We start from the raw sequence: 15,608 nt of genomic DNA, 5'->3' as shown, positions 1-15,608 counted from the left end.
AAAAGGGTCAGTCAGGACCGCGTCCTAGAGGGTAAGGAGGACTTAGACAGGCAGGGGTATCAGTGCAAGGCGGGGGCACTGCACAGACATGGGTTTTATCTTTAATGGAAAGGCACAACTGATGCTACTATTACGATGATTATTATTTGTATGTCACTGAGCACCAGGCAGTGGACCGATGGAAAATGTCAACTCTCTCACATCTTTGGTGGATGAGATGTACATTTACTGAGAATCTATTCGACAGATACACTTTTATGTGTTATTTGATCTAATGCTTTGGATTAAATGAGGAAACGGAGGCTGACAGCAGTCAAGCAGTCACAGGGCTAGCACAGGGCAGAGTCATAGCCACCCCTGGTGGCCTCCAGCGCCATGCCCTGCCCTCTCCTTTGGTCTGAAGGCTTCACTAATACCTTAGGAGGGACAATTACACATTTGGGCAGAATGACAACTGGCTGAGTATTCAAATCAATAGGTGGATGAAACTAAGGCCAACACCTGATACCACTATCATGGAATAAATTTCTGGGTACAGAAATAAACTCAAAATTCTATTAAAAAATTAATTTTAGTATTATGTTATTGTTAACTTTTTAATGGTCAGCTTTGAGATGTTTGCATTACAGTGAAGAAATAATAATTTTTGGCACTGTCAGCTTTTGGAGCGCTTCTGAGGGTCCAGCACTGAAAATTTATGGTATTCAATAAAATAGCACTTCTGTCTGAGGTTGATGGAGGTCAATAGTTTTAAAACGTTATACCTGCCTGTTTAAGGTCCTATTAATGGTGATGTTGTCACCAAGTTATTAAACTTACCTTCACGGATTAAAATAAAGAGTTATCGTCTCTTCCAATCTTATACTTAAATGTTTGGTAGCTGATGAAGCAGTTTTCCTGAAGCAATGTACAAGCTGGAGCCCCGTGACCATCGGAAACAACGCTCTTGGTACGGTTTCAGAAGTAGACTCCAGATCGTTGCACTCACTCATAGTTTTTATTTTGAAAGGTTATTTGGTTTATTGTGATAAACGTTAGCACACAAGGCAAGTTTACAAAACTTGAAATTAGAATATAATATAATCTCTATGATTCTTTCCCATGCTATTTTTAAAAAATTGTATAAATATTTGCTGGCTCAAAGTAATATGGTTTCTTTGTAAAGTTATCTAATGTTCTCTCAGTACTTATACGAACTCTCATCTATTTAAGTCTTCAAAATTTATGTTTTTAAAGGTTTCTTTATTTAATTTGACAGAGAGAGAGAGAGAGAGAACAAGGGGGAGGGGCAGAGGGAGAGGGAAACAGAATCCCAAGTCGACTCTGCATTGAATGTGGCGGAGCCCGACGTGGGGCTCCATCTCACGACCCTGAGATCACGACCTGACCTGAAACCAAGAGTTGGATGCTTAACCTACTGTGCTACCCAAGTGCCCCCCAAATTTCTTAATTCAAAAATTAGTAATACATATATTCAAAAATTTTAATATATAAATCATGTTTGCAATTATCAAGAATCATTGTAGCATTTTGCTCTTGCAATCGTACGTATGCATTTATTTCTCCACTGACTGATAGAAGTTCAATACGTGAAGCCCAAACACTGCATAAAAAATGGTTACTTGTATTGGAAAGTAGATGTTCAATTATGAACAAGAATTTTGAATTATTTGCCTTAATTGTCTTACTGCTGTTGTTACCCTGATTGGATTTGATGATAACCTACGATCATCAATGATAGTTCCAGAGAAGATGGAATTGCCTGTGAATTTGACGTTTGGCCATCTGGTCTCCCAAAGGCAATGGCCAGAGCTGAGGTGAATGACAGATTCAGGCCTCCTTGGCGTGTCTCTGCTAACAGCCATTCCGAATTTCCCTTTAGTTGGAGAATAAGTGCAAGTGAAGCTCTCAAGCACCCTTGGCTGTCAGACCACAAGCTCCACTCCAGACTCACTGCACAGGTAACTGAGACTTGTTGCGTTTCCTCTCCTTTTCTAGCCAACCTCAGTCTTTCGATGATCAGCGGCTAAAAGCATCTTAGGAATATAAATATATATGAAGGAGACTCTTACCAAAGACTGAATGAAGATGACCTAAGTACTTGTGGGTTTTTTAGATCTTTTTTTCCCCAAGTTTCTATTTAAATTCAGGTTAGTTAACATACAGTGTAATATTAATTTCAGGTGCAGAATTTAGTGTTTCATCACTTACTGCGATACCCGGTGCTCATCACAAGTGCCCTCCTTAATCCCCATCCCTCATCTAGCCCATCCCCCTGCCCACCTTCCTCCATCAACCCTCAGTTTGTTCTCTATCGTTAAGAGCCTGTTCCCTGGTTTGCCTCTCTCTCTTTTTTTTCTTTTTTCCTGAGTACTTGTTGACAATAATTGAGCCCACACTCTGTGTTAACTTCGTACAATAAAATCCCTAATCTACTCTTATTAATAGCCTTAATTGCCATCTACGTTCGGCAGCCGTCTGTCCTTTTGGCACAGATTCCTTTCCTAAGCTACAGATCCATATATCCCCCTGTGTACTTGACATTTCCATTTGGATCTTCTCAGTCCTAAACTGCACTCATCTTCCCCACCTCCCCTCATCCTCCTACCATCCTTCCAGAACGGCCCCCACTGAGTGGCCTCAACCAGACCCCCGGGGTCTGGCTGTTTCCTTCCTCTCCTCCATCCTCCCATCTCATATTTAATTTATCTCCAAGTTCTGTACATTATTTTCCCTAATGACTTCTCGAATCTGTCTAACCTTCTCCGTCCCCTTGGTTATCCTGGTGCATGACACCCCTCATCTGAATTACTATTAACAGCTTCCTCCAGACTTTCTCCACCCACATCCCTATGGATTATACAAATAACACAGAACCAAAAATGTAACATTTAAGTAACTCAACTAAACATTTAGGTTGTTTAACCGGCCAAGGTATATAGAGAGGCAATAAGCGATCTCTGCCTTCAGTCCTCGTTAGGGAAGGTCTGACACGAGCATCAGTTAAGATGGCGGCTGTCATGCCCTGGAGTTGTATGTGTTTGATACACTTTCATTCCCTCCATCTCTGCTCCCCATCCTCCCTACTCCCCAGGGTTTTAGAATGGAGTTTTTTCACTGACCAACAAACCTTGGAATGACTATACTTCAGGTACTCATTTTTTCCACATCCAGTTTTTATTGAAATTAACTTTACTTCTAAATTCAGCATCAGTACTAAGTTTTTATTTGTGTCTGAATATACCTTTCCTTGATAATTGGTACTGATGTCAAGTAAAAATAGACTTTTTACCTAGTTGGTACCTCACCCAGACTACATAAACTGCTTATTAGGGTTACCAACCTATTTTGGGCCAATTTTCCACCAATGTATTTTTATCCAAGCTTATTGGTGTCCAAATACACTTTGACGTGGTAGGACAATATGGAGACCACAGCAGATAAATAATGGCATTATACAGTTTAAAAAGTGCTTAAAATATTTTTAAAACCACCTAACAACAACAAAAATCACCTTTTTGTTATTTTATCCAACTGTTAGTACCTAGGTGAATAGATATTTCAAGAATGATGGGGATTTGAAAAAAAAAATTCCATTGTAGAAATCTAGTTAGTTATCATTAAAGTTACAATTATATGGCACCGTGCCAGGCACTGTTCTAACTACAAAAATTAATTCATTTAATCCACAAACCAATTCTCTGAAACAGGTACTGTATTCTCCTCATATACATGAGGAAACAGGGGTTAAGTACTTGTACAGGATCCCACCAGGCGAAAAATGATGGAGCTATCATCCCAGTGTAGACAGGCAGGCTGTGGAGTCTGGGCAGAGCTTCACCACTCTGCTATCCTGCTGGATAATGGGCTTCTGGGCAAAGGGGTCCTGATGATGTTTCCAGAACTCATTCTGTACTATACATTTTTGGTGTTACTGAAAGCCAGTATTCAAGCTTAATGTACTTTATTTTTTAAGGAAATATTAAGACTAGATTTTTCCAGAAGATTCATTTTTGGAATAATCCCGGTTCTGATACATACTATAAAATCAGAATTTAACTTTATGTTGAGAATTTAAGTCTCATCCAAAACTATTTACTACTTGAATCTAACTTCTATTTTAAAAGTCTTTCCTGAACTTTTATTTATCTCTTTTAATTGTTTCATGCTTAAAAGCACTTACCATTACTTAACCTCTAAGCCTGCCTATAATCAGTCAGTAAATTTAAGAAGGACTTTTTTCCCCAGGAATTAAAGCCCTGTAGCTCTCTGCCTTCTGTATTATGTTCTTCCATTTCTAACCATCATATATAACCCATCTTCCATCAGAAACAGCTCTCAGCTGGAGTGGAACAAAGCATTCCCAAATTACAAATCTGTTAGAACTCATCAAGCACCCACTGCAGACTTAATAAATGCGTTGGGCCTGGAGGAAGGAAAACTGAACAACTATGACATTGTTTCTTTCCTGCCAGAACTAATAAACCTCTACCTTTCCTTCCCATTTCCAGCTTTATGACCTTAGATCATGCCCTTTTTCCAATTTACCAAACTCATAAAATAACTTAGAACCTGATATTCCACATTTGTCCATCTGTTCTCTAATTCACCAAATCATTACTTCATTAATGACAACTCTGATCATCTTACTCCCTCATCAAATATTCTTCAAGTGTTCCCTGTCGTGCACACCAAACAAGCATACCCAGCAGTCCAGGCCTGCTCTGACTCACCGTGGTCTCTGGTGTCTGGTCCTGTCTCTGCTACGGCTTCCGGATCAGCTCACTTGCTAGAGCAAGTGCCTGAGACCTACTTTAAACCCCACCTCCTGTAAGACGGCCCTTCTTAATCCCCAAACTGGAGGTGCTCTCTCCATCTTCTTGAACCTCTTGTGGCACTTAAGTAACTCTTGAAAACTTTTGGAAGAAGCAACATCTTTGTCCTCACCTGGTCTGTCTTGACTCTCATGCTTTGTCAACATGAATGTTTGTGGAAGTGAGTTTTGACAAAACACACATGTAAAAATGAAGTGTCGTCAGATGCCAAGCTCTCTATTTCTGACCCTGAGAGGAAAAGTAGTGATGACAAGGGAAAGTGGGGACATGCTCGAGCTGGACACTGAAGGTGGGTCAGTGTATCTGTCAGAGGGTCATGAACAATGTAGGCTTCTAGAACATCTCTCTAAGAACATCTTCTATTCCGTAGCGAGTTATTGACTCTTCAGGTGTTCTCATATCAGAAGGTAGGAATGAAACGATAAAAAAAAAAAAAGTTCTAATTGTTCTCCAATTGTCTTCTGGTTTCCCTAGAAGAAGAATTGTTGCTCTAATGCGAAGAAACTTGTGACCAAATAGTCCATGGAAGGCAACCATTTGAAAGGTTGGTCTTGGGTCTTTTACTAAAGAGGTGTTTTTGCAAGCCTTCGGAGAGGAGAGCAAGAAATAAGTCAAATGTGTGTTGAGCTATGTGGGAAGCGCTGCGATGTTTCTGCTGAAGGGGAGGGGCTGATTTTAGACTGCCATGTGTGCAGCCTGAATCTGCCATTTTCTAGCAGAAAAATCTGCTTCCTCATTTGTGCATTGGAGATAGTCTTACTTCCTATGTTCATTGAGTGGCTCCAATGAGCTAATCCAAGCAAAGCCAGGAGACCAGGGCCTGCCACATAGAAGGTGCATGATGTTAGCTCAGGGGGTGCCAATAACTGAACAGGACAGTGTCTGCTAGTCCTCACAGTTGTGTGGGGTCAGAGGAAGTATTTGTATTTTTTTATATTGCTGGGGAAACCAATCTCAGAGACTCTAGACTCAATCGCTCCCCCAAAGCTGTGTTGCTAGTATGTGGTAGAATGTGACTTCTGAGGAGTCTCTGAATGTAAAGCCCATGCTCATTTTTCTTCCCTGAGCTGCCTACTCTTGGACCTTGAAGAACCACCACTTCATAGAAAGGCTCTACCCTGCTTAGAATTCTGTCAGAATTCTTAAGATACAGTTTTTCACATGAATCCCTTTGATTATATCAATAAAGCTAGCTTAATTTATGCTCTAAAGAAGGCTAAGGCCGTGCACTTGTTACAGAGGACTTTCAGAAATCCCAACATTTATGTCGTTGTTGGGGGGTCCATTTACCCTCCAGCAAGTCGGTTCTCTAATTTGGGGCGGTAAGTCCATGGCCATTGTTGCAACTCAATTATAACAAATGTGTAAGACTTATGAGTCTGTATTCTTGCTGCCCACTGGTCTTACTCTTTTATTCTGATTGGTGTTTATTCTGGTCCTCAAGTTTTTGTTTGTCTGTTTGACTCTGTATTCTTGTAAGCTGCCTTGACCCTTTCATAGAATAAGATCAGGCAGAAATAAATCAATAAATCATAACAAAAGTCACAGACCAGAGTTAGGAAAGCATTCAGCCTTCGGTGCATGGGTCACTTACTTAGAAGTCTATCATTTATCTAGAAATCTATGAAACATCAACAGAAAGCCCTGGGCTTCCTACTTACAAAGACCACTCTCACGGGTCAAAGTAAAGTTTTGGGGAAAGTAGAAGATAGCTTTATGTCTTGTGACAATGCGGAGAAGGAAAGGACTCTCCGTGCTCCCAGGCGTGGGTCGTTGGGCTCTCTGAGGTGCAGCCCGGCCTTCCCTGTGAGTGGTGGGCACCAGAGCCCACAGGCGGCTCTCCCTGCCAGTTTCATCCACAGTGACCACAAACCTCAAGGGTTCGCCACAAACTGCATTCCCACCATGAGCACTGGAGTCACTTTGGAGGCCTGGTAGGAATGAATTCATTGGATGACAGGAGGTCCCATTGCAAGGCAGGCCTGTGGCCAGGGTCTGGCAGGGAAAGAATGAGGAAGGAATGACAGTGGGAGGTGGTAGAGTCCTTCCATGTCACATTGGTGCTTTGAACCCAATGTGATGGAGGACGGTGGCAGCCCAAGCAGTGACAGTTATACAGAGGACAAAGACATTTGAGCCGGTCACACTGGCTCTGTTAGATACCGTTTTGGGTGGAATTGCTTGGTGCAGCCTTACTCTGAGTGTGGCCTGGCCCGCCTCTGCACAGTCACTCGGGCTGGCTGCCTTCCTCTCCCGGGTCCCTCCGGCTGCAGTTAGCCACAGAAATTCACCTTGGTTGCACTGCAGGCCGGGAAAGCTGTTTCAGGTCCATGGGATGTGGGCGCTTCCTAGTTTACTTTTTTCCTTCTTTTTTTTTTCTCCCAAGTTAAAATGTAAGCTTAAGATATTAACTCTGAAAGGAGCCTCATTTGAGAAGAATTTTTTTTTTCGAATCATTTTTTATAGTATTTCCTGCCAGGACAAGATGGGGGTTTTGGCAAGCTCTGTTGGGAGTAAAACCAACTTTGTGATAATATTGATTTTTAAAATCTGGTGGTTGAAGATTATTCCTGTGGAAAAAGAATGACTTCCAGGCCCTATGAATAAGGCAGGATCCACACTGTCAATTGACGCATATAAATCTCCTGCAATTTGTTAGAGGTTTTCTGATGCGTCGAGGAAACACTCTAAAAAACCCAGTGGCATTTCGCTCTGTGCTTCCATTCCACCTACTGCCAACCTGTGAAATATAAATTGAGGATATGTCCTCCGATGCACAGGAGTGAGGTAGGGCCACAAATGGCGTGCGGGCCCGTGTCCCACGTGGTCATTAAGCAAATGAAAACATTCCCACGCCCGCTCCGCGATGTCCCTCTGATGCGGGGTCAAGCTGACAGGATGGCCAGTGTGGAGCTGGCTGTGCTTCACATGAAACAAAGCGGCCTTGTGCTTCGATTTTGCAAATAGTACAAAAATATCTTGCATAAACCGAAAAAAAAAAAAAAAACCCAACCAACCCAACTCTGGTAAGCAGTGGAATCCTGCAAGGGGTTTCTTTCTTTCTTTTTTTCTCTCACATGCACACATGCATTATAAAAAAATCATGTGTGGTTTTCCTAAGGGGAACAACCAACTAATTACAATTTTAAAAGCCCTGCTGAATTAACAAGAGTCATATTTTGTTTGCTTTGCAGGAAAACTGCTGCGGTTGCGTGCTGCTTTGGGAAGATTTTTGGAAAAATCAGCAGTTCTGATGCCTTGACCCCGATGATGACGGGTGGCCGTGGGGGGTGGGGGAGCCGCTGCACTTGAACTCGGAGCGCCCAGTTAAGGGGGTTGCCTAGTGCTGTGGTCCTGGGGGCGCAGACAAGCCCCGTGCCCCTTTCCTCACATCTCCACACCCCATGGTAGTACACAGTTGGGAAGATGTTTCCCTGGCATCTTCAGTTTTCAATGTTTGTTTTGTGATTTTGGTCGCCGGGGTAAGGGGTCCGTGACTTCTGCTCTCGCTCAGCTTGCTAGAGCAATCAGGCTGGAGATTTGTTTGAGACATTTAAACCCCGCGGATACATTTAGAGGGAGAAAACTGCTTCCAGTCTTTAAACCATGCCTTTCAAAGGGGCGATCATTATCGCCAGAAGAAAAATCTGTCTTTTGCACCCTTGAACACTTGGTTTCTCAGACTTCGTTGTTTTGATTTGGTCTGAAATCAGGTGAATCCGATTGATAAATAATTTGCTTTCTGGAACTTGTCATCGAATCCCGGGGCGAGAGGCATCAGACATTGTGTCTTCCATTTATTCTGAACTTTTCTCCCAGTTCATCAGGTTCTTCTGAGCAGCGAGTCTACTCTCAGATGAGTGACGCGCATGTCACAGGCACTCCCCGCTCTCTTCTGGCTGAGCATTCACGCGCATGAAATGCACTCGTTTTCACAAGTAGAACAAGAGGTGTCTGCTTCCGGCTCGTCTTTAGAATTACACCCTTTGGAATAACGGTGACAGTCACGAGAGCTTTCCTCACGCCGCCGCTGTTGAGAACCGAGGGGTCGTGTGCCTCCCGAGGAAGGAGGCACTTTGCTTCCAATGTTGAAACAACTTTGGAAATAGCGCTCAGGTTTCTGGGTAAATTCCAACATTTCTGAAGACCAGTGATCTCACCTATGCGAGTCTCACATGGCTCATTGGTTGTGAAGAAAGAACATTCAGAAATCAAAGGTGAGGGGAACACTCCTGCTCACTCTTTGGATATGAGAATGATTTCCAGTTGGAAGCTTCTTCTTGTTCCTGAGCTCATGTGCCATTTCACTGTAGATCTTTAATAATGGAAGCGAGCCCTACCATACACAGCACAGAAAGGCACAGGGCCTCTCAAGAGTGAAACGTGTGTGTCATTTCTTTGTGAAGAAGAGCCCGTGCAGAGCCGTAGGAAACTCCTATTACACATCCAGCAGCCCGCTCACCATTCAGTTTCTTAAGCTGCCCTTGTATTTCCCATTTCCAAATCACTCCTGTGTTGAGATCGGCTATAAGAACGTCTTTATTTTTAGCTGTAAATGGTTCTGGGCTCCAACAGTCACCATAGTCACCATAGCAATGGCCATATTAGTGAGGGTAGTTTTAATTGGCATTGGCTTTTCTCCATCATTGCTCGTACCCACCTAGTGGATCTTTCTAGCATGCCCGTGAGTAACCATATGTGCAATGTTCTTATTCTCATGTGCAAGGTAAAGGGGAAGTAAAGACAGAAGAAAATGTGTAATTTAGTTAAGACCACATGCCAATTTAGTGGTCATGCTAGCTATAAAACTGACTCCTTTCCAGCTTTGCTCTTACATTATGATGCATTTCTTTGTTCCTTTGGCCTATGCATTTATCCAAGGTTGGTTTTCTCCTGTTCCTGTTATGTGACTATGCTTAAAATGTTTAATTTAGTTTCCTTAAAAAAAAAAAAACAAAAAAAAAAAACCCAACACAACAAAGCCCTGTGACTGAAGTGTTCTATTACTGTGCTATCTTTAGCTGATGGTATTCATCGAGTCTGGAAAAATACAAGCCAGTGCATGCATTAATACTCAGACCGCAGAGAGCTGGCATTCTCTCAGATGCTAAACAAGACACAAGGGTCTGATTTGAAACCCCTCCTGGAAGGGCGTTTTCTGTCCTGCGGTGTGGAATCTCTACCAGATAGAGCAGGAGGACTTTTGCACCCAGCCCCCATTCAGACGCACGTTGGCAGAGAACTTTCATCAGACCCCAGCACACATGGGAGAGGCAGCTGAGTCCAAAGGAAGGAATGATTTCTTTGTCAAATTAATCCACTAATGACCCTGCAGTCAGTGGGTGTGATTTTTTTTAAAAAAGAGGTTTAGAAAGGAGACTCTACTTTAAAGACGGATCCCCTTTGCATTTGGAATTAAATTTCCACATTTGGATGGGGAGGCATCCCCTTGCCAGGCAGGGTGCCTTTTATACGAGAGCTGAGGATAGTTTGCATTGCAGAGCTGATTATTACAGTCTAGAGTTACAGAGAAATGGGAGCATTTCGGGCTCCTGCTCAGCCTGTTCCCTCCCTCCACGCCCGTGTGGCGGCTTCAGAAGAACTGGTAACTTGGTAGATTGCCACTGTGATGGGAAAGGGGGCTTTGCACGGTGGACAAATCAAACCAGATGCAAGCATGGACCAGAGAAGCTGAGTCTGGCGAGACTGGGGCTATTGTGATCCATTTTTCCAAGAAGTCATTAGGATTTGATAGCCTGTATTGCTCCTCCGCCCTCCTAATGGACGTTATGGCTTCAGTCACTTGCATTCGGCAGTAGCCATTTCTTTGGAAAAAGGCGGAAATTCAGCCCTGACGGGGCACTTCCCACTGCCTGGAGAGAAACACACCTCACACAGGATTCCAGAAAAAGCACGCCCCCATTTGTCATTTGTAAGATACCAACACTTCCCCAGAAGCTGTTGCTATTTAAAATTCAGGGAGAAAAGAGCTCATGCCCCAGTTGGTGACATAAAATATCTGATACGGATTCTCACCAGAACAACCTTGCGGGAAGACTTCTAGGTTGAAATGGGGTAATACTCATGTTTGTTTTCATCTGACTTGAGACTGTTTTGCTTTCTTTCCTCGAAGATGTAAATAGGCATGCTGCTATTATTGTGGCATACTCTGATGTGAATGTGTTTTGAAAGATGCGTGAATTATGACATTTTCACCATTTTTATGGAAATTAGCATAGCTAATTTTTTCTTGTTTTAAAGTCAAAATATGTATTTGATATTAGGGAAATGAGGGTCTTATTCTTTATTTCATTCCTTTTTTCTTCCTTCTGCTCCCACTACTCTTACTCTAGGCATGAGACAAATGCTGTCAGGATGCCCACATGTGCTAGCTCAGTTTGGATGACAGGCCAGCTGAGGGAACCCCACTTGGAAAGTCCGTCTGTGCAAGGGCGGCAAGATGGCGACGCAGGTGTCTGTTTCTGGGCGATTTCAGCATGCGTGTAGGCTGTGCCCTTGCTGTAGCTCACTTCTCAAAAGCCGTGATGCTCCCTGTCTTGCTTTTGCTTTATCTTTTTTGATTTTTTTTTTACTTCTTTCTCTTTTTTTTCAGTTAGAATCATAGTCCATCTTCTTATTCATCACAGTGTTCCCCTAAAGCCTTTTTAGGATAAAAATGGTATTTCCAAAAGGCAAATTGCTTGCTGTCCTAAAGGAAACTTGAAGCTGGGCTATTAGACAATTAGATGTTCGAGTCTTGGATGAAGGTGACTTCCTCGCTTAGCATGAAGTCAACAGTTTCTCCCACTAGAAGTTCCACAGATGTCTCCGAGCTCCATTTTCGTCAGGCGTGCTTTCCATAAGTGATCTCGATGTGGGTAGTTTCACCTTCCATGAAGGCTTATAACTCAACCACTACTTATTCAAAAGAGCAGAAAACATCAAATACCTGAATGTTCCTATCTTGAATTGTATGTATTTTGTAGTTGTCCCAGCCGAGAGATGTCAGTGAGTCCTTTCTATGAGGTTTAGTAGTGTAGAGAAGAAATAAAAATGGATTCTTAATGTGGTGATTGCATATGTCATGTCTAGTTTTTATTTCTGAACATAGTTTCATTCAGCTGTATTTCTTTGCCTTATAAAGATGTATAACAGTCATATATATGTATTATATTGAAGAATAAACATGGATCTTATTTATCCTTTGGTTAACGAATTAGATTATTCAAAGACGTGGACTTGCAAAATGCAATAAAAACTCTGTCCTTTTTGATAAGTTCTGACATGCTAAAAATCCTGTGACATTTAGAACCCAATACCTTAAGAATAAGGTGTTTTTTTTTTTTTTAAGATTTTATTTATTTGAGAGAGAGAGAAAGGGAGTGCATGAGCAGGAAGAGGGGCAGAGGGAGAAGCAGACTCTCCACTGATCAGGGAACCTGACCCCAGGACCCTGAGATCATGATCTGAGCCAAAGGCAGACACTTAACAGACTGAGCCACCCAGGCGCCCCAGAACCCAATGCCTTAAAAGAATGATGCCACACTACTTATTCGGGGCTCCAGAGGCATTCACATACTGGCTGGTCCACTTGAAAACAATGGTGGTTGCAATGTCCCCACACAGATTTAGGATTTTTTCTTCCTGTTAATGGAAAATATGGACTGAGATATATGTAAAGTGTCTAATGCCAGAACAGTGTTTAATAAATTATTAAGGCAATTAGCAATTCAATCCCTTTACTGTATCTTAGTGATTATTTCTCAGACAGGTGTCTGTAAGGTGTCTGCTTCAGAAAATCTGCTACTAAACATTTCAGTATATAATAGCCCCCAGCCATCAGCTGCCACATTGCTTTCTGGGGTCAGCGTTGGCTGGAAATTCTGCTGGGAACCCTCAGCTCCAAGCATGCATGTGTGCCCGAGGATGATATGTGCTTCCCTCTCAACAGTCACATGCTAGTCCTGCAGTGACTGACCCCGACTCAGTGTCACCAACTTCTCCCACCCACCCGCCTGGCTTGAGACAGCCCCACCGAATTTCCTATTGTCTCACACAAGGGTATCCTATTCCTCTCTTTGGGACTCCAGTTGTTGCCCAGTTGGACCTCTAGGTGAGGCATTCTGACCTCTTCCCCAAAGTGAGGAAACCTCATGGATCATCTGTGATATTGTGATATTTTAAATACAATATATTTGGTCTCCTCCCTGGTCCTAGTGCAGAGCTCCTAAACCGTTGGAATTTCCTGAGTGAGAGGAGTATCTTTTGTTACTCGTGATCAGCCCCTTCCAACCACACTTGAGTTTATGTGACTGAGGTGACTCTTGGAGGATGGGGCTGGTTGTCTGAGGAACCAACCATGTGATTAGAAGGTCGGAACTTTCTGGGGCGCCTGGGTGGCTTGGTCCTTAAGCGTCTGCCTTCAGCTCAGGTCCTGATCCCAGGGTCCTGAGACTGAGCCCCGAGTCAGGCTCCCTGCTCAGTGGGGAGTCTGTTTCTCCCTCTCCCACTCTCCTTGCTTGTGTTCCTTATCTCACTGTCTCTCTCTGTGTGTCAAATACATAAATAAAATCTTAAAAAAAAAAAAAAGAGGGTTGGAACTTTCAACCTCACCCCTACACCTCCGGGGAGGGAAAAGGAGCTGGAGATTGAGTTAATCACCCATGGCCAGTAATTTTATCTGTCATGCCTATGTAATGGACCTCTATAAAAACCCCACACAAAGAGGTTTGGAGAATTTCTGGGCTGGTGAACAAGAACACATCCATGTGCCAGGAGAGTGGCTTACCCCAAACTCCACAGGGACAGAAGTTCCTGTGCTTAGGACCCTTCTAGACTTTGCCCTGTGTACCTTGTTATCTGGCTGTTCATTTGTATCCTTTATTATGCTTTTTATAATAAAGTAGTAATAGTGAATAAAGTTTTCCCCTGGATTCTGTGAGCCATGGTAGCAAATTATTGAGCTTACGAAGGAGTCATGGGAAGCCTCGATGTGCAGTCATGTCGGACCAAAGTGTGGGTAACCTGGGGACCCACCACTTGTGATTGGTGTCTGAAGTAGGGGCAGTCTTGTGGGACTGAGCTCGTAACCTGTGAGGTCTGTGCGAACTCCAAGTAGCTCATGCCAGAATTGTTTGATACAAGGGAAAAACCCGCACATTCAGTGTCAGAAATGTTATGAGAAACGGTTTTCCTTTACCCTCCAATATTGGCACAATATAGGTCCCAATGGACAACTCCACCCTTTTACAGAAATAAATCTTCAACGGTGGAGTTTCAGGGCTTGGGACTCAGAGATAAGAACCAATCATCTTTCTTCCCTTCTCCTTGCTCTGTCCTAAAGTAGAGTGGGGCAATCTCATTCACTATCCCTCCAAAGGGAGGGCACTGCAACCCACTTCATGACTTCCTCTGACCACTCCTTGCTCTGAAAGGGGACACCAAGCCCACGTATGATCCACACCCATCAGGAAGAGAAGCGGTTCCCGATGCTTCTCCTTCAGAAACTTATTTCGACTGCTCTTCATACAGGGCTTCTCCAAGTGCTTGTAATTTATGTTCCCCAGACATTGCTGTGCGTATAGATAGGGTGTCATAAAAGGGACTAATTTGTATTTAGCTGGCTCATGGCCTCACCTGCAGAGCTTAGGGCCTCTGAGTCCCCTCCAAGCTCACCCGGTTATTTTTAGAGACTTCCAAAGTCTTCTCGCACGAGTTTCGGAGCCAGCACATCAGGGAGAGAAGCTTCTCCTGGCCGGACGCCACCTGAGGGCTGCTGCTCCAGCCCACCCTGAAACAGCTGCCCCTGCCAAGTGTTTCTCCTTGCTTCCCTCAAGACCAGCGCTCGAAGATGTAGTTTCTGGAGTCCCCATCACACTAACATATGTGCACAGTGTCGTGAAAGTGCGACAATGCTCACCGCCCTGTCAGCCTCACTCTTGGTGCTGGGACACACCAAAGCCCCCACAATACTGGGATCTTCTTGGGAGCTGCTAGAAGCTTCCAAGAGGTAGAGAGAAGTGAAGGCAGTAGTCTCCCCCATGAGCCAACTACTATGTTGGCCTCGACCTAGCTCCTGCCCAGAGAAGTTTGAGAATTCAAAGGCCCCTTTCCTCTTTGTGCTCTTTGCCCATTTTAATCCAAGCTGGTGGTGCACCTGGTGACATGAATCTTTTAAAAACTTTATAGGTTGCCTGTGAATTTTATTGGGATTGACTCTCCTAGAAAAGACCACCCCCACAGATCTGAGATACACTCTTCTCTACCTTGGACTTCTGCTGAGCCTACTGACGGACAATACCCTCAAGTTCTCAGAAGCCCTATTATTTGACTGAATGATTGCCTGATATACTGTCTTGAATATTTCAGAGGTCTTAACAAAGATTTTGAAACGCTTGGCTTCATGATTGGACCATGTTTTCTTCAGAGTGCCCTGGATTTGATCTTTATCTGGTAGCCATTTCTTTTCTTTATTTTTTTAAGATTTTATTTAAAATTTTTTTTTAAAAAAAGAGGCGCCTGGGTGGCTCAGTCATTAAGCATCTGCCTTCGGCTCAGGGCGTGATCCAGGTGTTCTGGGATCGAGTCCCACATTGGGCTCCTCTGCTGGGAGCCTGCTTCTTCCTCTCCCACTCCCCCTGCTTGTGTTCCCTCTCCCGCTGGCTGTCTCTCTCTCTGTCAAATAAACAAAATCAAAAAAAAATTTATTTTCTTAAGTAATGCTCACACCCAAGGTGGGCCTTGAACTCACAACCCCAAGATCATGAGTCCCAT

At 43.4% G+C, this 15,608-nt stretch overlaps 1 protein-coding gene across 1 annotated transcript in view; it reads left to right on the top strand.

Moving 5' to 3' along the window:
* MYLK4 (myosin light chain kinase family member 4) overlaps positions 1–15,608 on the top strand; it is a 245,230-nt gene that overhangs the window by 71,876 nt on the left and 157,746 nt on the right. The window contains exon 10 of the mRNA XM_040644640.1: positions 1,883–1,961. Coding sequence (XP_040500574.1) covers positions 1,883–1,961 — 79 coding nt within the window. The remainder of the gene's footprint in view (positions 1–1,882; positions 1,962–15,608) is intronic.

Source organism: Ursus maritimus, unplaced genomic scaffold (genome assembly GCF_017311325.1).
Source record: "Ursus maritimus isolate PB19 unplaced genomic scaffold, ASM1731132v1 scaffold_30, whole genome shotgun sequence".
NCBI classification, from domain to species: domain Eukaryota; kingdom Metazoa; phylum Chordata; class Mammalia; order Carnivora; family Ursidae; genus Ursus; species Ursus maritimus.
The sequence above is the reverse complement of the archived record's forward strand: the minus strand, read 5'-3'. Positions and strand labels throughout refer to the sequence as shown.